The sequence below is a fragment of the Salvia splendens genome, chromosome 2, assembly GCF_004379255.2.
Source record: "Salvia splendens isolate huo1 chromosome 2, SspV2, whole genome shotgun sequence".
NCBI lineage: Eukaryota > Viridiplantae > Streptophyta > Magnoliopsida > Lamiales > Lamiaceae > Salvia > Salvia splendens.
In genome coordinates, this window is record NC_056033.1 from 3,396,514 (window position 1) to 3,421,742 (window position 25,229).

At 37.8% G+C, this 25,229-nt stretch overlaps 3 protein-coding genes and 1 pseudogene across 3 annotated transcripts; 2 read left to right on the plus strand and 2 right to left on the minus strand.

Annotated features, from left to right (window-relative positions):
* Window positions 1-395: 395 nt before the first annotated feature.
* On the minus strand, window positions 396-3,842 carry LOC121783940 (annotated as a pseudogene).
* Window positions 3,843-9,570: 5,728 nt separating this feature from the next.
* LOC121770904 (uncharacterized N-acetyltransferase p20-like) lies at window positions 9,571-10,921 on the plus strand. Its single transcript, XM_042167682.1, has one exon. It carries the CDS (start codon window positions 10,245-10,247, stop codon window positions 10,779-10,781), a length of 537 nt encoding a protein of 178 aa, XP_042023616.1. The 5' UTR covers window positions 9,571-10,244; the 3' UTR covers window positions 10,782-10,921.
* Window positions 10,922-16,889: 5,968 nt separating this feature from the next.
* LOC121770530 (uncharacterized N-acetyltransferase p20-like) lies at window positions 16,890-17,501 on the minus strand. The gene has a single exon (XM_042167253.1). The coding sequence runs from the start codon at window positions 17,457-17,459 to the stop codon at window positions 16,950-16,952; it is 510 nt and encodes a 169-aa protein (XP_042023187.1). The 5' UTR covers window positions 17,460-17,501; the 3' UTR covers window positions 16,890-16,949.
* A 4,370-nt stretch (window positions 17,502-21,871) lies between these two features.
* LOC121783951 (protein CDC73 homolog) lies at window positions 21,872-25,134 on the plus strand. Its single transcript, XM_042182139.1, has 4 exons — window positions 21,872-22,906; window positions 23,441-23,523; window positions 24,143-24,233; window positions 24,903-25,134. Exons 1-3 carry the CDS (start codon window positions 21,940-21,942, stop codon window positions 24,230-24,232), a joined length of 1,140 nt encoding a protein of 379 aa, XP_042038073.1. The 5' UTR covers window positions 21,872-21,939; the 3' UTR covers window position 24,233; window positions 24,903-25,134.
* Window positions 25,135-25,229: the final 95 nt, after the last annotated feature.

Below are 25,229 nucleotides of genomic sequence, written 5' to 3' on the forward strand. Positions count from 1 at the left end.
CTGGCATATATTGATTGAGAGTACAACCAAATGATTTATTTCCATTCCATTAAAGAAGCATATAATAAACACAGGCACATATATATATTAAGCTTGTGAAGAAACACATCATGTTCAAGCTATGCATTATACAGATTTGTAGGGCACAAACTTGGGACATCAATCACCCTTTTCTTTTTAATGATACAATTAGGTTTTGGTTGTTCATTATAGTGTTGTTGAAAAAACTGGTTGAGCTAGGTAGATGTGACCACACACACAACTTCCCAACGTGGGAGGTTCCTCTAATTAAGACTTCAATTTCTTTCACAACCTCATTTCTATTTATGGCTTCAAATCAATCAAGGCAATGAATGTATGAAAACAACAATGCATTTTCATGCAAAGAAGAGAGATGATAAATTGACAACTTTGTACTAATAGTACAACATTACAAGGAGAGAGTGATGATAAGTTTGTTATCAGTCATCCCCCAATAAGTTCTCACCCTGACATAAATTAAACTATGAGTGGGAGATCATTAGACAACATTTTTCTAACTACAATATGCGCTGCCTGCGGATATTCTTACAGTAACAATGACAGTAAGATCACGTTCAGTTCGATTTCATCTCAATGTCATCGTCTTCTTTTGAATCTTTCGAATCTGCATTAGCTATATCTTCAGGAAGGAGGCAGAGTAATCTCCCATCAGGCCTCCGAGGAGGGTCGCGAAAAGAGTAGCCTCCACGCCCTCCGGGCATAGTTTAGCTGCTAACACGAGAACAGGCATGAATGACGCCTGTCATGGAAACTTATCGTTAACCTCGCAGATAAGAATCTTCGGTAGGTACCAGTTTTCTTCATCGGGCCCACTGACTAATCATGAAAGATTGAGAGAGAGAGACCTGTCCAAGAACTGTTAAGATCAGAGAGTCGCCAATTGAGAACCATTCATCACTTATGCCGAACCGTCTGTTCAATCCAGTGACAAACACAACCTAAAAGATGACATGGAAACCCACTTCAAAGGGAAGATACAAAACGGAAGGTGAAACTACCTGAAAGACCACGTATCGAAGGGCATGAAACAGACCTGAGTCATCCCAAGGGTTGAACCAACAACGGTAGTAGCTAGAAATATTTTTCTCAAGCGCGCGGTTTTCAGGTAACCATTGTAAAGTCCAACACGAAGCAGTGATGCAACAGAAGTTACAAGCTTAACACGTCCCAGAAACTCAGGGGTAAAACCGAGTTTGTTTGTACTGGAAATAGAAATGATCTAAATTGTAATATGATGACTAAGATGACACTATTGAAAATATCAAGATCTCAAAGATGCAAAAACACTACGCACGTGAAATAAAACATGGCAGAATCATAGTGTGGTGTTGCTTGCCATAAGAAAATAAATAAGGTTGGAAGTAACACATTGGGTTGCTTTACAGCACTCCAAAATTGCATTATGCTACTTTTTTAGCTTGCTATAAAACCAGTATTAGTGTCCGACGAAATATTATGTCCCATCGTCGAGCCATATACCGGCTGCTCTTTCACAAGGACTGCAACTGCAGATGTTATTAAGGGAAGCAAAGCGGTCAATCCAAAGACAAACCTGCAAGTGTTTGAATTCATTAGTTAAAATGGCATACTCCGTATATGTTAAAAAGAAGATAGACTATCCGTCATACCTGACTCCATAAGTACCCACCAAGGATCCACTGAAGTAAGAACTCACAATGCTTCCAAAAGCAGAACCCCAGCATAATTTGTGATTCGCCACGAGCCCTTTCTACAACCATAGAGTCAACAACCTGCACCACCCCCCTTTATCACAATAGGCTACCAGATGGAAGAATGAAAATGGTTTTATCTAGGCAGGCTGTATAGTGCACATGCTGAAGAACTTATGAGGAAAGCAGATGAGGAACATTGAAAATATGCACTAAAATCAGGTGTGGATGTAGTTTATGCACAGATCAAATAAGATATCAAGATGGATAAGGTGAGATTTGTAAAGGCATAAGAGCTTTCTCAGAGCCTCACAAGTACACCAATCTCATAATTTAAACACTGGTACTTACTACATCTGAAAAGGCTACAGAAAGCAATCCCAGAAGTATGCCAAAGGCAACACCATATTTGCTGGCGACAAAGGTAGCCATCAAACTCCATGATAGAGCTCCTAGAAGTCCTGACAAGACCAAATATGACCTCCTTCGATAGCCAAGAGCGGGACGGAATCACTGCAGAGCATTCACAGTTAATATATTGCGTATTTGCATTTTATCCAAAACAAAAAGAGAAAGGTAAGGAGATCAAATAATAACATGGAAAGATGATGGGCACCTAATGAATCCATACAGGGGTTTGACAAGCCAAGGTAATGATGACACACCAGATATGATGGCTGTCTAGTCAACCATGAAGAAGTGTTAGTCAATAGTCATCAATCTTTTTTTAAGAATATGCTACTTTCAGTTCATTATCCAGCAATATCTCCAAATTAGATACCTAACTAGATAGATAGCGACTGTAGAGAGCCCATAGGGCAAGTAGAAATGGTTAATAGGATAGGGTCCTGAAAATTATCATTAGTTACTGAATAATTTTGGAGTACTAACATTTGCAATGATACGAATAATCACTTCTCCCATAAGCTGTTAAAACACTTGGAAATACTAAGTTACTAACTTAAACTAACAGATAAAATTCGTGTAGAGTCTAGATTGGCAGGCTTGAGCAGTAGCAATCAACACTGCCTTGTCTCAACATTTTTGTACTTTGTACAGCATAGAAACATATTTCTAATATAAGCTTTCAGGAAAATAAACTGATAGTGCATCCAAAAGCTATTTACGATCAAGACAGGTACCATGTTGATGCATTATATGCAACCTAATACAATATGTATGATTACCTCCGCAGGATCAAGATGCAGGTCATCTTTCAAGTAGAAATTGACTGCAATCCTGGAAAGGCCCAAAACACCCTGAACAAAATATACCATAGCAACAGCAATGTTATCTGGTGATAATTCAACCCCGAAGCATTTCATGGTGTTAATAGCATATTTTTTCTTGAGTGGGGCTGCTTTACTGGATACTCCAGTCTCTTCATTCCCTCTTCCTGAAAATGCCCAACAAGATAATGTGATAAGGGGAGAAAATGAGGGAGAATGCTATCCCACAAAGTATGATGTACACTGAGGCCATAACTGCAACAATACATATCACACGAGATACAATGGTATGGACCATATGGTAGCAAGTAAACCTACCTGAAATCTGAATCATCGGCCAATGAAAATTTTCAAAAAATTTCTTCAAATTTCAACCATGTAGAGAAATGGACTTTGCACGACTACAGAACTATCAGATTATTGTACTTCCAAATTAACCAATACAGCAAGCCTTTTATCAACTCTCTTAACTTGAAATACATAGGTAGGTAGATGCACATGGAAGTCGCATACATTTTCATTGAAGTTCACCAATCATCTAATTCGACCACACAGAAACAAAATCAATAAATTACACAAATCACGATCAGAAAACAAAAAGTTACACACATACATACATACATAAACGTTTTACTGGAAACATGGAGAGAGAGATTAGTAAAAGAGACTTACGGTATCCAGAATCTAACAGAGGCTCTGAACTCGGATCCCGACGGAGAGAGGGGGACGGAATTGCAACGGAGACAGACATGCTTGATTATGGCAGCGGTTGCCGACGGAGGCGACGGCGATCGGAGAAGGAGATAACGTTGAAATAGAGGGGTTTGATTGAGAATTTGACAATTTGTTTTGGTAACAAAAAAAAGTACTAGTAGGATGAAAATTAGTTGAAGTGTGTGTATATTTGTATTACATTAAAACGTACTCCCTCGTGAGTCGTGACTCTTCCGGTTTTTTTATTTGTTAAGTAAAAAAAAATGTAAAAGAAGAAAAAATATATATATAAATATATATATATATATAAATATTTCTATAAATAATGAATTATTTTGGACAAATCAAAAAGTAATGTGGGTCATAAATGACATGAAAGTTTATATTTAGATTGAACTCAGGAACGATTTAGACATAAAGTTTAATTGAGAAATTTTTATATAATTAATTTTAACAAATCCAACAATATGTAATAGCCTAATGGGGATGTCAATCGGATCAACCGAAGCCTAATAGGGATGTCAATCGGATCAACGTCATTCGGATTATAGACTAATCACGTGCAATCTCATTGGGCTGCAATTTTATCGTGTTCAATATCTTCAATCATAACCCTAAATGTTCGGATTTGGCTTAGCACAACGGGCTAATTAAGCTAAAAAAAGTAGTAATTGAAATTATCTGGAGTATATTTTTAATCTTAAAGATTCCATATTTTTTTTAAATAAATTGCACTTCTACATTACTAACAATCTCACGCTATAAAACATCTAATTTATAAGAAAACAACTAAATATGATTATAATCAACTCTTAATTAGTTATTTATATAAAAAATGGTAGTTAAGTAGAGAGAATAAAGTAATAGAGTCCTATAAAGAATAAAGTAAAAATAATGATTTTTCTATTTTAGAAAATGTTACAATTAGAATGTGACATCCAAAAAAAATAAAAATGTGTTTCCTAAAGTGGGACGGAGGAGTATATGTTTTAGAAAGACAAAAAAATTATAGATGAATGGTTTGAATGAAATGGTGCGATGTAAGGCAAACGAAAAACAAGTAAAAAAATCATACTTTCTTACGGCCCATGACCAAGCCCACCTGACTGACCGGCTTAGTCAGCCAACCTGAATGGGCTAGCCCGATTTGTAATCAGGGCATCAATAACGCTAGGGGTCGGGCCGCAAAAAGCGAGTCCCGGGCCGGGCATTGCGTTGGACGAGCAGAAGTTGCGGCCTGGGCCGGTCCCGAGGTCCGGCCTGGGCTAGCGTTGGAGGGTTCGGGACAGGCCGCAAACCCCCAAATTTTTTTTTTTTTTTGCCCATTTATACCCATTTCTTCAACATTCTTCCACCAAATTCTCAATTTCTATCCTCTAAATTATTTCAATATTTTTTCTAGGACTTGTAATTTTTATTTTTTAGGGCTTAATAAATTTTTTTTTCTAGGATTTGTAATTTTCTTTTTTTCGACTGAACAATAAATTTTTCCGGTTTGAATTATTCAACGTATTGCATTTACGAGTAAAATAGGTTGAAGTTGTGAATAGTGTTATTTATCAGTTGCGGCCCGGGTTGGGGCCTGCAGGGTTAGAACAGTTGGGGTCTGGGCCGCAACGGTAGGGGGATGATGATGTGGAAGGGACTTGGGGCCTGAAATGAGGATGGGGTAATGATGCTCTCATGGTGTGATTTTACAGCCACAATCCTCTAAAGGGGGCTAACTGAGCCGGCTCATTGAGTTCAAGGTTGAACAAATTTATGATGAATACATAGAGATAAGTTTTAATAGATATTTCATACTATATCAAATAGAAAAAATAAGATTATTTTTAAAGGGAGATGGTATTATTTTTATTTTAATTATTTTATTTTTTTTTTTTGTTTTAGTTCAAAATATTTTGACGATTCAACTCGATTCTACTAAATTGCGCCAAAAACAGTCAATATTATCAAATAATCTTTACGTTACATATACACTATAATTCTTATTTTATGCATGTATGTTAATATTATTATTTTCTATGAAATTATTGTCCATTTCAAATTATTACATGAAAATGGCGCTTCATTTTTAATTTAAAAATATGTTAAATGCCAAAATGTTATTGATACTAGTACGTGGATATATATTTATGTGTGTGTATGTTTGCATGAATATGAAACATAAATGACCATATAATATAAATACTTATATAGTACTCATTTTATTGCAATTTGAAATAAAGAAAATTACTGGAGAGCTGCACGGCCATCGAATTGCTAGTTCAACCCCAATTTATGGCTTTGGTGGGCTTAAATTTACGTATGGTGGTATCACTATTAGGACTTGGGAAAATATCGAAAAAATGATATATAACTCGTATCGTATTGAAAAATATAAAAAATTATCGAATTTTCGGTATATTGTAATTTTCGATATGATACGGCATCGTATCGTAAGTTTTCGATACGATAACGATATGAATTTCCTTATATCGCTATATATTTTTTTATATCGAATATACGATATATATCGATATTTTCGGTATATCGAAATATATTGAAAATCAATACATACTGAATTATCGATATATACAGTATATATCGAAATATATTGAAATTCAATAGATTTTTGAATTAATTTTTATGTTATTTTTCAGTTTTGAAATTATATTTTTTGATATACAGGTATTTGAAACGGTACGATATTTCGGTATATCGTATCGATCTTTGATATATCATTCTGAACGATATATCGAATTTCGGTACGATATATTGAAATATCGATACGATAATGATATTGATATTTTCCATATCGAAAGTTCGATATATCGAACCTTCGATACGATAACGATATGAAATTTTTTCATATCGATATTTTCTATACGATACACGATACAATGTTTTTGATACGATATATCGTATCGACCCAACCCTAATCACTATTAGTCCAAGTTGAGGCTCGTCGGGCCAGAAGAGAGCAAACTCAGCCCATGATGAAAACCATTAATGATCTTATCATCTTTCAAAAACCTGTAAATAATAATGAAATAGCCACTAAGAAATTGCATTAATGCTAAATATCCCGAATTTAAATGAATATCGATGAGATCAGATATGCAATCTATATTATTGACCACGAACTTAACTAGTTCATCATTTTACCACTATAAAATGTTATAAGCCTTCTTCAATTTCTCTCATCAGAAAACAATTTTATTTATAGAAGATAAAAAAAGATGTCTAGTGCTTTTTCTCTCTTAATGCTTATTGGTTTTCTGGTTCTTATTGTTACCCCATCTCTTGCTCGTGATTTATATCACAATACATCATTACTAGATTCAAATTTAAATGGAGGTTTCGGTGATGATGAGATATTGAATATTGAGTCGCTCAAACGTCACCGCCATCGCCATTGTCGTGGTCGTCATGCTCCTCCTCCTCATGGCCACGACGCACCAAAACATGGCCGTCGTCATGCTCCTCCTCCCCATGACGCACCAAAACACGGTCGCCGCCATGCTCCTCCTCCCCACCATCACCATCATGCTCCTCCACCTGAAATATTTTGAAGTGTACTCATTGTTTAATAGAACAATTAGTACTTCTATTATTATAGGAGTTTCTTATACATAAGATATTACTTATTAAATAAAAAAAATAAACATCAAGTATTATTGTTAATATTATGGTGCACTGATCGTTAATTATTTTATGGTGGAAATATAATAATTTCCGACGAGATATGAAAATTCTGTATACAACAATATACATATGATCGAATTTATGATAGTGTTCAAATCATATGCTATAGTCAATTATCTCTTAATTTTTATGAATTTGATGCAGTTTTAATTATTATGCGACACTTTGAGTTTTTGTAGTACATATATATACATACATGGTCATGTTAGGTTGAGATTTTTTAGCTTAATTGAGAATTGAGATGCATTTTCAGCCACTCATCCATAAAATTTTCGAAATGTCAACTGTAAGTAGATTATGTTAACTAGGGGGTATTATCGTCATTTCATTTCTAAAATGTCAATAGCTTTCATATCAAATGTCAACAACTTATATAAAAATGTCAACAACTTGTCAATAGCATGCACATCAAATGTCAACAACTTATAGCAAAATGTCAACAGCATGTCAATAGCCTGTATATAAAATGCCAACAGTTTGTCAACAACTTGTATATAGTGTCAACAACTCAAAAACAATTCTTGTAATTAAAAAATAACAACTATTTTATCTTAATTTTTTTATTTGACACAAGTTCTGGCATCATGATCATACAACACATATCAATAGCATGCATATCAAATGTCAACAACTTATAGCAAAATGTCAACAGTTTGTCAACAACTTGTATAAAGTGTCAACAACTCAAAAGAAAAATCATAGTAAAGATGGCCGGTGCCGGTCGATTACCACTACTTCGGTCTGCTGCATCGAATTCAAGAGAATCGAAGCCAAATTTCGCCCCACCAGACGCGACCAACTCAACCACCTTCGATTCAACTTTTTCCTCAATTTCGAAACCACATATTGGACTCAACCCCCAAATTCCACAACTCTACAGATCACAGACCGCCACTCGTGGAAGCTCAACCGCCACGCCACTATGATCGTCGGAGAATCGTTGTCGCTGGACCGAGCATACGCAGCCATCGAAACAGGCAACAGCCATTGGTGGCCTCATGATCGACGCTGAGCGCAGCGTGTTCGTCCCCGTGGCGATCGAATTCGCGCTAGGAGAAGCGCGGGAGAAGATTCGAAACGCTGATACGGAACACTATACGTGGATTACGAGGTGAAATTCGATCGGCAGCGGTGGACGGACGGCGTCGAATATTTTGGGCTGGTTCCGGCTGCGGAATTGTCGTTGAAGATGTTGGAGAGGCATGAGGTGGATGGGAAGAGCAGCTGCTCAATCTGCTTGGAGGAGTTTGGAGGAGGAGTGTTGAGGAACCCTAATTAAAACATGAAATTACCATTCTGTCATTTCATAATTAATTAATTAAAAATATTTTCTATGTGGCAAATTCTGGACCACTCATTTAATAAAAATGAGTGGCTAATAATGCATCTCAATTTTCAATTAGGCTAAAAAATCTCAATTGATCACAACCCTATAGATACGTACAATTTTAGTTATTTATGAAAATGAATGTATCATGCAGCTAAGAAACTAAAATTAAGAAGTACATTATTTATGAAAATGAATGTTCTCTTTTTGGCCCGGCCCGATAAGTTTCAACTTGGGCTTGAAAATGTGCTTGTATATACGTCCAAAAAAATTACTCCCTCCATCCCTCTATAGCTGAATCATATTCTTTTTTGGGTTGTCCCACTGTAGTTGGGTCATTTCATTTTTTTAGCAAAAAGTATTTTACTCTCTCTTCATCTCTCTACCTTTTTTCATTTTTACTTTATTCTCTTTTTACTTAACTCATTTAAAATAATTTTTTTTAAATCTCGTACCGAAAAGAAATGTCTCTACTTACTACAAAGTAACGAAGGGAGTAAAAAAATAAAAAGATACTACTAAAATTGTAATTTCTAAATACTCAAACGGTTCTCCAAGGCATTTAGGGGATTTTTTAAATGCAGAGAAGTATAAAAACCAATGGATACCATTTATGTGATTTTTAGGGGAAAAAAGACTATAAAATTTTTTTAGCGATCATTGATAGATTATACATACATATCCGTGTACCTATTTATAGTAGATTTTTTACATATGTATATAAAATTTGCACACCTATATTTCTTTCTCTCTCATCGTCGAGAGAAAAGTGTCACTTGAAACAGAGATCTCTATTCTTGGAGAGGTCGCCGCCGGTATTATCCAATTAAATGAAAAGTAGTGAAATCGGTGGTGCTTAGTTGTCGGCATACACTAAAAATGAATATTGTGACGGCAAGTTTTAAACGAATCAACTCTATGGGCTGTAATGCATCAGTATCGGCATCCTTTCGGCGTTTCCAGGCGGCGAATTGAGCTTCTGTGATAGGATTGGGGTATGGCTTCATCGCAGGTGTTGGTTGTTGCTGATTTTTCTCGGCCTCCGTTCCCATTTTTCTCCGACGGTGTTTCCGCCGCAATAGTATTTTTTATGAAAATATTAAAAAAAAGTGAAATATTAAAAAGTAAAAAGTTTGCAAATAGGGATTAACTCATTTGATAAACACACGATCTTAAATACAAGTAAAAATGGACAAATACACCCTTATAGAGAGTAATAGGGTAGAATTGTAAAAAAGTGGGACTGATTTTGGGATTTTTGATAGTTTTTATTTTTTAAGGTGCAAATTCTATTTTTTCTGGATACTAATTTTGTAGTTTACTCAAAAACAAATACTATGTTTTAATTTGTATGGGATGGAGGGAGTATGATTGAAGTAGATAAATAGAAAATTTTAGATTTACCCCAGTAGGTATTCCTTCAGGGAAATTAAATTAAAATATGAGTTGGGCATGTTGTTGCATACAGCTATATCCTTTAAAGTAGCATCCCAAGTCAATTACGCAAAACCCAGTCAACTACTCCAACAATCATAACAAATCCACTAATTTCAAACAACACAACAGAAACAAACGATGGAGATTATGGAGTCAAGAATCTCTATCCGGCCGTTCAAAGAGAGCGACGCCGACGACTTCCTGTCGTGGGCGGGCGACGACAAGGTGACCCGGTACCTTCGATGGAACAGCATCTCCACCAGAGAAGAAGCCTTAGCGCACATCCAAAAGGTAGCTATTCCTCACCCATGGCGCCGCTCCATCTGCCTCCACGATCGCTCCATCGGCTACATCTCCGTGAGGCCGGAGTCCGGCGACGACCGCCACCGGGCCCACATAGGTTACGCAGTCGGAAGCGGTTACTGGGGGCAGGGCTTCGCCACTGCGTCTCTCAAGATGGCCATCCCTTGTGTTTTTCAGAGCTTCCCATCTCTGGTGAGGCTGGAGGCCTTGGTGGAGGAGGACAATCTGGGCTCTCAGAAGGTTCTACAAAAGGTTGGTTTTGTGAAGGAAGGCTTTCTGAGGAAGTATGGTTTTAATAAAGGCCAGATTAGGGATATGTTTATCTATAGTTTTTTGAGGGATGATATCAACATTTTAACCTATGGATCATGAATCAATATATACTTCTATATGACTAGATCATTTATTGATGCCGTTTCCCTTTTTTGGATTGTAATTTTCCTATATATAAATATTGTTTTACAATAAATTTGTAAACAATTAATGAGACTTCTATTTGCGGACGGATGAAATATTTATTTATTTATTTATTTATTTTTCCTTCACATTCACATGGCTACTAACATGTATGCAATTATGTGTATAATCACTCTTTCCTCAACAAATTTATCATTGCACACATCTACCGTTTCTTAAATTCAGGTGTCACACATGGACAATATATAAATATATGCATATTCAATGTTTAATTACATAAACATATATACACTCCTATTTGGACAAGCCACATAAGTGCATTTATAAACAATGAACAAAAACTAATACGATCGATTTTTTAATAATTGAGCACAATGATGTCGTATTATCCCTATTTTTTTGCGTTTAGAATTTTAAAATTGTTTTGAAATTATTGATGTACTTTCAATTTCTAAAATTTTAATTTTATATTAACCCTATTACTATTTGCTATATGGCATAGTTTAACTTAGACAAGAATATAAAAATTCAAAATAGTTTCTATTATCACCAGCTTGATTAGACGTAAGCAGCAGATTGAGAGGGGTCTGGTGCATACCGGCAAGCTGTTGAACCTCATTACCCATCTGCCAGATTGGGCCGTCGCCATGCCAGCCAGAAGGGCCGCGCTCAGAATGACGGCGATGCCTATTGAGATGTGTCGTTGGTGTCCATTTTTGCGATGAAGAGTTTGGATTTGGTTATGGGGTTCATATACATAGGGGTAGATATTAATCTATTCAATGTTTTTCGTGGGGTACATGTCTTTTGTGTATTTGTTTATTTTTCATTCACATCACATGACTTCCAACATGTAACTATATATAAACCAGTTTGTCAATGCATTTCTTAAATTCAAGTGTCACATGGATAATACTATATAATTGTATCTATATTCCATTTTACCCAAGTTAGAACCAATTTCAAAGCCTCGGCTGGTTGCACAAGTTTTGGAGCATAGATTTAGGTAAAACCCAAAGTCGAATCATATCTTTTGAAACATATTCTTTAGATGTGCCCTTGTCTTGTCAATTTTATACATGAATATCCTAAATTGCAACTCGATAAATAATCATAAGTCATCACAACCTAATGGCACCATAATACATATATCTATTGTAACAGTCTAAAGCATGAATCAAAAAGTCAAGAACAGAATATCAATTTTGAGCATCTCAGTTTCGTCTATCTATTATGTCTTCTTCCATCTTAGGCATCTCAATCCATGCTTAACAAATGGATCAAATGTTAGGATGTCTTGAATCATTACTGTTTGCCGCTAGCCAAACGGGGACGCCCCCGGCCCGACACTATGATATGTTTCTGTTTTGGGCCTTAATTGTTGTATTAGGCTCAGTTCGTCTCTTGTACCTATTTATATAGAAGTAGGGCACAATAACTATGTATCGGTAACCGTAGTCATAATACAATTTGTTCTCCGTTCTTGCCCGTGGACGTAGCAACACAACGTTAGTGAACTACGTAAATTCTGTGTCTCTTTACGTTCTTTCGTTTGTCGATTACACAATATCCCTATTTGTCATAACAAACTGGTATCTAGAGCCTAGTTTTCGAACTAGGGTTTTGAATTCCGCTGCTAGGGTTTTCTGGTAAATCGATCAAAGATGTCTGCTCTGAACGTGAAGGTTGACAAATTCACCAGGAGGAATAGTTTTGGCTTATGGCAGATCAAGATGCGATCTCTGCTGAAGCAGCAGGGTTTGTGGGCGCCGCTCAAAACAAAGAAGGCAATGGAGGATGATGAGGAGTGGACAACCCTAGACGAAAAGGCCCACTCGACCATCATGTTGTGCCTGTCTGACGATGTTATCATCGAAGTTGCTGACCTTTGGAGGAAGTTGGAGAGTCTATACATGACGAAGTCTCTAACCAACAAGTTGCTCCTGAAGCAACGTTTGTTTCGATTACGCATGTAGGAAGGTATGCCCCTTCGGGATCTTCTGAAAAATTTGAACAAAATTTTGCTGGATTTGCGTAATGTTGATGTTAAAGTAGAAGATGAGGATGCTGCTTTAATTTTGCTCGTTTCTTTGCCTGAATCATATGAAAATTTTGTTGAGTCTTTTATGACTGGCAAGGAAACTATGTCGTTGGAGGATGTTCGATTTGCTCTTCACATCAGAGAGGATCGTCAACATGCAACGAGTTCAGCCACAGAAAATCTGGCATCGGGATTATCTGTTACGGGTAAAGGACAGAAGAAATTCGGACAGAAGAAACAGAACTTCAAAGGTTCAAAAGGTCCTAAAGGCCCTACGTCAGATGACATCTGCAGATATTGTAAAGAACCAGGGCATTGGAAGGCTGATTGTCCAAAGATAAAGAAGAAATTGGGCAAGAAGGAGAATGCTAATGGTTCTGCGACTGTGGCAGAAGCTGATGACGCAAATTCGGAAGAAGGACTGGCCTTGGTTGCGGATGAACAGCCACACTGTAATGATGTGTGGATTTTGGATTCAGGAGCATCGTATCATCTCTGTCCTCACAGGGAGTATTTCACCACTTATGAGCAAATAGATGGAGGTAATGTTATCATGGCCAACAGTGTTGTCTGTAGGTGGTTAACATCGGCTCAATCAGGATTAGGAGGCATGATGGGGACTTCTGCACCTTGAACGATGTTAGGCATGTTCCACAGATGACGAAGAATCAGATATCTCTGAGTACTTTTGACAGTAGGGGTTTCAGTTTCAAAGGTGAAGGTGGAGTAATGTGTATTCTGAAAGGTTCAAAGGTGGTTCTGACAGCTCTGAAACGGGGTATCTTGTATGTTCTGAGAGGTTCCATCGTGGCAGATTCTGCTGATATTGCATCATCTGAGGTTGCAACCAAGGATATGACCAAGTTGTGGCATATGAGGCTCGGTCATATGGGAGAACGTGGCATGAGAATCATGTCGAATCGTGATTTTCTTTCTGGGCATAAAGTGCAGAAACTTGATTTCTGCGAACACTGTGTATTTGGAAAGCTCCATCGCAGCAAGTTTCCAAAGAAAGAGGTTCATCGAACGAAGGGGACACTTGACTACATCCATATGGAATGTTGGGGTCCCTCACGTGTTGAATCTGTTGGAGGACACAAGTATTTTGTGTCGATGATTGATGACTACTCGAGAATGACTTGGGTGATTATGATGAAACATAAAGGTGAAGCATTCAAGAAGTTCAAAGAGTGGAACTCTTATTGAAAACTAGACAAGGAAGAACATCAAGCGATTGAGAATAGATAACGGCCGGGAATTTTGTTCATCTGAGTTCAATGAGTTCTGCAGGAGTAAAGGGATCGTTCGACATCACACCGTTAGACATACACCACAACAGAATGGTGTGGCATAACGCATGAATCAGACATTGTTGGAGAGAACAAGATGCATGCTCTTTCATGCTGGTTTGACTAGGAATATTTGGGCAGAGACAGTAAACATGGCGTGTTACCTGATCAAATGTGGTCCTCACACTGGCATTGACTGTAAGACACCTTACGAGATATGGTCTAATGATGTGCTTGCAGATTATTCTTCGCTCATAGTTTTTGGTTGTACTGTCTATTATCATGTTAGTGAGGGTAAACTAGAACCGAGAGCTAAGAAGGGTATATTTGTTGGTTATGGGAATGGAGTTAAGGGATACAGAATCTGGTCGCCTTCAGAGGATAGAATTATTCTCAGTCGGAATGTGGTGTTTGATGAAAATTCTATGCTTAACTCTACTGTGAAGTCTACTGCTGCAGAGGATTTGGATGGTGTTGATAAACAGGTGGAGCTGCAAGTCACTCACGATGAGAGTGAATCACAACTCCAAGGTGGAGAAGATCAACACACTACTGTTGAAGCTACCGATACTACTAGTTCGGATGTTCATCCACAAGCTCGTCAGACAAGCATCGCTAGTGACAGAGCTAGGAGGACAGGTGTGAAGCCTCCGTTGAGGTATGGTTTTGAGGATATGATGGCATATGCACTGCAGGTTGCCAATGAGGTCGAAGATGAGCCATCGGCAGATGAACCACCTACCTACAAGGAAGCCATTTCAGGCACTGAGCGTGCTAAGTGGCTCGCTGCAATGGAAGAAGAGATAGAATCACTTTTGAAGAACCTGACTTGGGAATTGGTTCCACGGCCTAAGGGGAGAAAAATTGTTACTTGCAAATGGATATTCAAGAAGAAGGAAGGGACCACACCAGATGAAGGTGTTAGATACAAAGCTCGGCTAGTTGCAAGAGGGTTCACGCAGAAGGAGGGGGTTGACTATAATGAAATATTCTCACCAGTGGTCAGACACACTTCCATCAGAGTGTTACTTGCGATAGTTGCACATTATGATTTGGAGCTTGAGCAACTATATGTGAAGACGACTTTCCTATACGGACTGCTCGAGGAAGATATCTACATGACTTAGCCAGAGGGATTCATGGTTCCGGGCAAGGAGGATTATGTTTGCAAGCTGAAGAAGTCCTTGTATGGACTAAAGCAGTCTCCAAGGCAGTGGTATAAGAGGTTTGACAGTTATATGATCCAGTTGGGGTACAACAGGAGCCCATATGATTGTTGTGTGTATCACAACAAAGTTGATGATGGCTCGATGATCTATCTAGTTCTATATGTGGATGATATGCTCATTGCTGCGAAGTCGAAGTCTGAGATTCGGGAGTTGAAAGCCTATCTGAATGCTGAGTTTGATATGAAGGATTTGGGTGCTGCGAAGAAAATTCTGGGCATGGAGATATCTAGGGAAAGAGCAAAGAAGACACTCTGTTTGTCACAAAAGAGCTACATTGAGAAGATTCTGTCAAGATTTGGCATGTCTGGAGCTAAACCTATTGATACTCCAAGTGCTACAAATATTCATCTGTCTTCGAATAATGCACTGAAATCTGAAGTTGAGGAGAAGTACATGTCTCGAGTTCCATACTCTAATGCAGTAGGGAGTTTGATGTACGCCATGGTCTGTACTAGACCAGACATAACACATGCTGTTAGTGTTGTCAGCAGGTTAATGGGACATCCGGGAAAAGAGCACTGGCAAGCCGTGAAGAGAATCTTTCGCTACTTGAGAGGTGCGTCTGATGTTGGTCTCATTTGTGGAGGTGATACTCATTGTTCAGTGACTGATTATTCTGATTCTAACTATGATGGAGATGTCGATAGTAGAAGATCTATGACCGATTATGTTTTCACTCTTGATGGTTCTGTAGTTAGTTGGAAACCAACTTTGCAGGCTGCAGTTACTTTGTCTACTACTGAAGCAGAGTATATGGCGTTGACAGAAGCTGCTAAAGAGGGAATATGGTTGAAAGGGCTAGTTGGTGATCTTGGTTTACATCAAGATCAAGCTATTGTATTCTGTGACAGTCAGAGCGCTATTTGTTTAGCCAAATATCAAGTCCACCATGAGAGGACTAAGCATATTGATGTGATGTATCATTTTCTAAGAGATGAGAAAAGAATTGAGGTGAAGAAAGTTGGCACTGCTGATAATCCCGCTGATATGTTCACCAAGCCAGTCCCGCAGAGCAAGCTTCAACATTGTTTGGACTTGCTTAATGTCATGAGCTGTTAGTTGCCCGTGGAGGGCAAGTTTGAGGCAAGAATGGAGAAGTTTGTTCGTCTGGTATTATGATGATGCATTTGGAAGGAGGATTCAAGCCAAGGTGAAGATTTGTTAGGATGTCTTAAATCATTACTATTTGCCGCTAGCCAAACGGGGGCCTTAATTGTTGTATTAGGCCCAGTTCGTCTCTTGTACCTATATATATAGAAGTGGGGCACAATAACTATGTATCTGTAACCGCAGGCATAATACAATGTGTTCTTCGCTCTTGCCCGTGGACGTAGCCAACACAACGTTGGTGAACCACCTAAATTTTGTGTCTCTTTACGTTCTTTCGTTTGTCGATTACACAATAGCCCTATTTGTCATAACAAAATGGTTCTTGATGATTTGGTTTTCCTTTTTTTGGACCGTAAAATTTTCCTTTCATATATATTGAAAACCCAACTCAATATTACAATAAACAGGTTGTTAATTGTTGAAACAGAACAGAAGTAAAGCAGAGTAAAAGTGGCTAAGGAAGAAGGCTGAAAACAATCATATCTCTAGGTTTCCCTTTGACAACATCATACTTCCTGAGCAAGCCTTCCCTCACAAATCCTGCCTTCTCTAGAACCTTCTGGGACCTTCCATTCTCAGCGTCCACCAAAGCCTCAAGCCTCTGCAGCAGCGGCCACTTTCGGAAAATGGTGGAGGCCACAATCCTCACCGCCTCCGTGGCAACCCCTTTCCCCCAGTGCTCAAACGCCACCACGTAGCCGAGCTCCGCCGTGCAGCTCCGGGTGCCAGAGCCGGGCGTGACGGAGATCGAGCCGACCGCTCGATCTCCGGCGCAGATGGCTCGGAACCATGGGTGGGGGATGGCGTTGTTGGTGAGGAAGTGGAGTGCTTCATCTCGTGAAGTGTAGGAATCCCAAGTGCAGAAATGGGCAACTCTTTCATCACTTGCCCACACCATGAAATCATCTATGTCTGATATTTTTATGGGCCTAAGATTGATTTTTTCATCTCTGTTTTCAGCCATATTTTTGGTGATTTTGTCACTGGGAATATTTTGATCTGTGAGTAGGAGATAAATAAATCCAAGTGTTTGATTGATTTTTGTCATTTTGTGTCAGCCATGACTTGGAGTGGTGGGCACGGTTCAAAAATATTACCAGTTTATTAATGTTTTATGGTTGATGTTGAAATTTAGTTTATTAATGGAACTACTTTATGGAGGCAATTATATAGTGTGATTAATTTAAGACAGGAGTAGTAATTTAAGACAGGAGTAGTATAAAAATCATATTGTACATAATTGCTGGTTCACCCTTTATTAAGAGTATAATATTTCATCCTTTCTAGCTATTCATAGACAAATAGCCTAAAATAATTTAAACAATGAAAAAAACATAGGAAACTTAAAGATAAACTAGAAAAATCCATTCGAAAACAAAAATCCTAGTATATAAATGTCTCTTCCTCGGTTCCTCGTCTAATTATATTTTTCTTTGTTAATTTATTTTACTGACCAAGGAAGAGAAGGAGCCAAAATATAATTGCTTAGATTTCAACAAAATAATGTACTCCATAATTTTAGTTTCTTAGATGCATGATACGTTCATTTTATACATAACTTAAATTGTATGTATTCCAAAAACTCAAAATGTCTGCACAATAATTAAAACCACATCAAATCCACAATGATTTGAACATTATCATAAATTCCCTCATTCATATATTGTTGTATATAGATTTTTCATATCTCGTCCAAAATTATTTATATTTTCACCATAAAATAATTAACGATCAATGCACCATAATATTAACAATAATACTTGATGTTTACTATTATTTATTTAATAAGTAATATCTTATATATATTAGAACTCTTATAATAATAGAAGTACTAATTTGTTCTCTTAGACAATGAGTACATTTGAAAACATTTCAGGTGGAGGAGAATGATGTTGATGGTGGGGAGGAGGAGCATGACGGCGACTGTGTTTGGGTGCGTCATGGGGAGGAGGAGCATGGCGGCGGCCGTGTTTTGGTGCGTCGTGGCTACGAGGAGGAGGAGCATGGCGGCCACGACGATGGCGTTTGTGGTGACGCTTGAGCGATTCAATATTCAACATCTCATCATCTCCGAAACCTTCACTAAAATTTGAATCTAACAATGACGTATCGTCATCTAAATCACGAGCAAGAGATGGGGTAACAATAAGAACCAAGAAACCAATGAGCACCAAGAGAGAAAAAGCACGAGACATCTCTTTTAACCTTTTATAAATAAAATTGTTTTTTTGATGAGAGAAATTGAAGAAGGATTATAACATTTTATAGTGGTAAAATTATGAAATAGTTAAGTTTGTGGGTCAATAATATAGATTGCATATCTAATCTCGTCGATATTCATTTACATACGGGATATTTAGTATTAATGCATTTTCTCAAATTGCATGCCTATTTGATAGGTTATTTACAGATTTTTGAATGATGATAAGATCATTAATGATTTCCATTATGGGCTGATATTCGCTCTTTCTGGCCCGATTAGCCTCAACTTGGGCTCATAGTGATACCCAATATAAATTGAAGCCCAGATAAAAGTCATAATAATATTCGTATACTAGGAAAATCAAATGATTAACAAGTGGTATAGTACTAGTACACAATATAAAAATTCATATTGACATAATTTCTTGTTTGCACTCTGGTATTATATTTTATCCTTTAGGCAAAGTAAAAAAATATATTTTTTGAGGTTTGGAAACCAATAATTTTTCCAATACTTGTAATTGTGACAAAAATATCTTATACTACACGACGGAAAACTGTGATTGAGTGTTTTAGTTAAAATAATTAATTATCTAGTTTTTTCATAAAAATAATTACTTGAAAAATAAATATTAATAATTAAAAATACGGATAATTACCAATAAAATAATAACTTTTGATATAACTTTTAAAATTAGAACATAAAATCAAAATAATTAATTTTTTTAATTATCCCCACAACTGGTCAAAATTACAATTAATATGATAAATCAAATACAGATTAAATATAAAAACAAAACCACGTTAATTTTTTCTGCCATATTTGCTGATTTTGTCACCGGAAGGAGGTAAATAAATCAAAGTACATTGATTTTGTCATTTTGTGTAAGGCCATCCACAATAGCGCCTAGCGGCTAGCGCACAGCTTAGCCGAGCGCCGGCGCTAGGCGATCTATTGCAACCGCCCAGCCATTTCCGGAATTAAAAACCGCCTAGCGCTAGGCGGTTCTGTGGCGCTAGGCGATCCGCTCGGCGCTATTGTAGCGTCCGGATCGCCTAGCGATTTTTTTTTCGAAACACTATATATACGCGTCAGATACGTCATTTTCATTCGCACCACTTGTTTTAACGAGTACTCTCTCTATCTTAATTTCTGTATAAGGTCAACACCTAGAAATGAATCGCATCAGAAGAGAGGAAGGCCTACTTTGCGGCACGGCAGGAGTCGGCGCGCAAGGACGTGGAGCGCGCATTTGGTGTGCTCCAGTCTCGATGGGCGGCAGTTAAGGGGCCAACGCGTTTGTGGCATGTCGACTGCATTGCTGATATAATGTACGCCTGTATTATCATGCACAACATGATTGTCAAAGATGAAGGTGTACAACTGACTGATTGGGCCAACGATGATAATGAAGTCGGTCCAAGCCACGGCGTGGCAGCCCCCAACGTACGGAGTGGGGTACCTCACGATGAAGACGGCCGCCTCCAAGCACATGCCGTGACATGCGCCAAACGGAGGCTCATATTCGACTCCAAAAGGATTTAATTGAAGAGTTATGGGCGCGGAGGACTGCACGGCAGTAGTTTTTTTGTTAATTATGTAATTTTTTTAATTAATGTGCTTTTTAAAATTTAATAATATTATTGAATTTTCTCGTATATTTCTCGTAAATTAAATTGCGTATTTTGTGTGATTGTTAATTATTTGTTTTATATAATTTTGAGTGATGTGGCTATTGATGTGGCTGGGCTATTTATGATGTGGCTAGGCTATGACTGGGCTATTTATGATGTGGCATGAGGATTTTTAGTGTTGATGATGTGGCAGGAGGAGTTTGTGGCTAGGCTATGGCTGGACTATTACTGGGCTATTCCTATTGTGGATGGCCTAAGCCATAACTTGAGTCGTGGCCACGCGTCAAAAATAATTTATTAATGTCGAAATTTAGTCTATGAAGGGTTTTTTACTCTGTCTCTCAAAAATAATCTCTTTTTTCCTATTTGGGTTGTCTAATAAATAATCCATTTTCATTTTTGGTAGTATACATTTCCTCTTTTGTGACAATACTCCAATCATTTTAATTTTATCAATTTAATATTAAAACTTGTTTCAATATTTATATTTATAATACAAATTTGGCATATACATATATATATGTATTACAAAGAACTCAAAATGTGCATGATAATTAAAACTACATCAAATTCACAAAAATCAAAAGATAATTGACTGGAGTGTGATATATGGTTTGAACCCGGTCATAAATTCACTCGTTGTAAACAGATTTTTCATGTGTCATCGAAAATTATTTATATTTTTACCATAAAAATAATTAACGATCTATGCACCATAATATTAACAATAATATTTGATTTTATTGTTCATTTAATAAGTAATATCTTGTAGATATAAGAAACTCTTAAACAACGAATACATTTCAAAACGTTTCAGGTGGAGAAGCATGATGGTGATGGTGGGGAGGAGGAGCATGGCGGCGACCGTGTTTTGGTGCGTCATGGGGAGGAGGAGCATGGCGGCGGTCGTGTTTTGGTGCGCCGTGGCTATGAGGAGGAGGAGCATGGCGGCCACGACGATGGCGTTTGCGGTGACGCTTGAGCGATTCAATATTCAACGTCTCATCATCTCCGAAACCTTCACTAAAATTTGAATCTAACAATGATGCATCATCATCTAAATCACGAGCAAGAGATGGGGTAACAATAAGAACCAAGAATCCAATGAGCACCAAGATAGAAAAAGCACGAGACATCTTTTTATCTTTTGTTGAGTATGTAAATCTGTTTTTTTATGAGAGAAATTGAAAAGGCATTATGACATTTTATAGTGGAGGTATATGATAGTAGTAGTTAAGTTTGTAGGTCAATATTAGAGATTACATATCTGATCTCATGATATTCATTTAAATACAGGATATATAGCATAAATGCAATTTCTCAAGTCGTATGTCTATTTGATTGATATTTGCAAATTTCTGAATAATGATAAGACCATTAATATTTTTCATCATGGGCTGAGATTAGTAACTCTGGGCCGATTTGCCTTATTTTGGGCTATACCTAACATAAATTTAAGCCCAGATAAAAGCCACAATTTTGGCGAAAATAAAAAACTTGATTTCTTTGTACAATAAAATTGGAATTACGTGAAAAAAGGAATACGAGTATTAGTAATATTTAAAATAAAATATCAGCGCTCCTCCGCCGCGCGGCCTCCGTTTCCGATGGATCCTTTAACCCTCCTCCGTGAATACACCATCAGCAACTCACTCGACCGAATCGTCCGAGTCAACGACGATTTCCGCTTCGGCTCCGACTACTCCTTCCCCGCCACCATCGAGACCGCCTACCGCTCCAAGCACGTGCAGCAGACGCGCCGCTACACCCTCGAAACCCTAGTCCACTTCATCACCAACCACCACCTCAAGCACACCGAATACATCCAGAACGCCCGCGCCCTCCGCATCCCCGCCGTCACCCTCCCCGATCGGAAGCCGCTCCTCGATTACCTCACCGGGAAAGTTCAATCCTCCGATTCAATTGTCCCCCTCGATTTCCCCAACATTAACCCCCAAATCAGCAACGTAGATCGCAGCTTGCAGTACGAGGCGGGCGATGCTGTTGGTTTGGACGGCGGGACTAGTTTGATTGAGCTGATTAGGGCGAAGGAGAGGCCAATTAGGGATAAGGAGGCAATGCTGGTCTTCAAAAAACGTGATTTCTACAGCGTGCTGACCTCGGCACTGAAGAGGGATGAGGAGAGGCAGCGGATGGAGGCGCTGCAGAGGAAGGATAACATTGTGGCGAAGAATCGGATTGAGAGTAGAGGATTTGGTGTTGGTGAGGAGGCGACCAAGATGCGGAAGATTGGGGAAGGGGTTCCCATCATTTTGGTCCCAAGTGCATTTTCGACTTTGATCACAATATATAATGTGAAGGAGTTTTTGGAAGATGGGGTTTTTATTCCCACTGATGTGAAGCTGAAGCAGATGAAAGGGGGGAAGCCTGATTGTGTGACGGTGCAGAAGAAGTTCAGTAGGGATCGCGTGGTGACAGCTTACGAGGTGAGGGACAAGCCCTCTGCTCTGAAGAGCGATGATTGGGATCGTGTGGTTGCAGTTTTTGTGCTTGGGAAAGAGTGGCAGTTCAAAGACTGGCCTTTTAAGGACCACGTTGAGATATTTAATAAGAGTAAGTTTTGGCTGGGAACTGGTGCTGGAATTAGCTGCATTTAAGTTGATGATCCTGTTTACAGTGTGTGTATTGTACATTGGCATGCTTAGTTAAGCACAGTTCGGTTTCTTACACAGATATGTCTGACAGATGTTTCATGTATTCGTAGAATTCATGTGTCAAATGAGTTTCTCAATGAATTGTGTAATTTGTGTATGTTATTTCCATCTTAGGGTATCCATAGAGTTTCTTATTTGTATATAGGAACATTAGCTGAATATGAGTGAAAAGAAATTGCATAGAGAAGAAGAAAGCTGATCTTTATCATCATCTTTTTTAAAACATCAAACTAGTGGGGTTCATTTGGAGATTTTCTAGTATGATGATTAAAACTAATTTGGATATGCAATGCCTGATTCTGGATTTTATCACCAATTGAAGTCATTCAACCATAACAAATGCAAGTGCGAGTTCATTATTATAATGTGATAGTGATTTCGCTGTCCTTCGAAGGGAATATTACAAATAACAAATGACATGCTTTTCCTGCAGTTCTTGGGTTCTTCATGCGCTTTGAGGATGACAGTGTGGAATCAGCAAAAGTTGTGAAGCAGTGGAATGTCAAGATTATTTCGGTGAGTATTTCAAATGAAGTGCCCTTCCACACCTTAACCACCTATTACTCTTCTATGTACAAATTAGATTGTACCCCATATTCACAGAATCCACTCATACCTGTGTATACTGTGTTTTGGAACATTTGGCCCATTTATGGCTTCTTGTAGAACCCAGATTTCCTCCAATGCATCCTGGAATGTCAAATTAGCAGTACTTTTTAGCTTGGGGGTGGGAGACAACTGTAGAGAAACAATGAGAAGAGAGCTCATGAGGGATTGATTTTGAATCTTGGTCTGAAGTCATATTTCTAAATAATCTTATTTGATAGGTTGAACTAGGTTCTTTATATGGAGAGAGGTCACATTTACCATTTACTTATAAGTATGTGTAGTTAATAACTAGTACTATTTGACTATTTGATAAAATCAAAAAGCTCTTGATAAATTCAATGTAAATGAAAAGTTTCAGATTCTCATTCTAAATCAGTAAATGGCTTGCTGTATAATACATTATATATGTATACACAGTACACACATATATATGTGCAGAAAATAATATTTTGAACCAAAATCTAATACAATATGTTTTGTGTGGTTATATCTCTGATTTTCTGATATAAGAAGAATTTATGTCCAGATTAGCAAAAATAAGCGACATCAGGACAGAGCTGCAGCTCTGGAGGTGTGGGATAAACTTGAAGAATTTATGCGATCTCGATCTCGTTAAAGTAAGTTATATTCTTTTGATTTTCTTTTTTTCATTTCTCTATACATCACATGGAACCCAGTGCCACCAAATATATATGCTGTTGATGAGCTAAAATGGAGGGGGTTAAAGCCTGTACTTACTAGTGTATTATTGCTGTCATATATGTGTTTCTTATAAGTAGAAATTTGACGGGTGGAGCCTCTAGGGGATGCTGAAGAAGAAAGATTTTGTCGCATGATTATACTAATTTCTCTGTGGTTTCTTAATTGTGAAAATAGTGAAATTAGGAGATAGTGTCTGTTGACTGTGCTGTTACTGCTTAATTAATCCCATTAAATTTTGGTGGTGTTAGGGGTCAGGAGGTTGGAAAAAGGAAACAATTGTAGGTTGCATAATGAGGGCAACATTACGGACTATGTGACCTGGAATTGACATGTTAATTTATTTATGGTTTATATTCTTAGCTACAAGTCGAAGTAGTAGCATATGTCAGAATTTCATTCGAGAGGCTTATTGATTCTTATCAACTCGTTTGCATAAGTCGGAATTTCATATTGTGCTCACTCGTCGTCAAGAATATTTGCCATCTGGCCTGTAAAATAACTTTCATGATGGGATGATGTGTAAATTGTTCTGGTTGAAGTAATATTATCGTTGACTAAGGTTGAGAATTATACTGTGATTGCAGATGCAGAAGATGAAACTAGAAACCAACAAAGATTATGACCAACTTGTTCAATGTGGGAAACTTCCCTTGTGCTTGTGGAGGCAGAGCAGCAATGTGATATGGTGTGAGGTTGAGCTTGTAAATTCACCATGCTTATTCGTGTTGTCGTTTCTCAGTTGTTTTTCATATTGTAGATGAGTATTGTTTAGGGGTAACAATTTTGGAAATGATATCTAATGCTGTTTAATTTGTATGTCTTCTCCTTCTTTTAATGTTAGTTTTTAGATGTAGTTTGTATAAAACTAGATTATTGATTAACAGCAACTATCATGCTACTGGGATGCAGTT

Excerpts from the sequence above, each read along its gene's own strand:
- LOC121770904 (XM_042167682.1), top strand. The coding sequence starts at position 10,245 with ATGGAGATTATGGAGTCAAGAATCTCTATCCGGCCGTTCAAAGAGAGC.
- LOC121770530 (XM_042167253.1), bottom strand. The coding sequence starts at position 17,459 with ATGGCTGAAAACAGAGATGAAAAAATCAATCTTAGGCCCATAAAAATA.
- LOC121783951 (XM_042182139.1), top strand. The coding sequence starts at position 21,940 with ATGGATCCTTTAACCCTCCTCCGTGAATACACCATCAGCAACTCACTC. Across the intron at positions 22,907-23,440 it reads CGTTGAGATATTTAATAAGA|TTCTTGGGTTCTTCATGCGC; the intron begins GTAAGTTTTGGC and ends CTTTTCCTGCAG. Across the intron at positions 23,524-24,142 it reads GGAATGTCAAGATTATTTCG|ATTAGCAAAAATAAGCGACA; the intron begins GTGAGTATTTCA and ends ATTTATGTCCAG.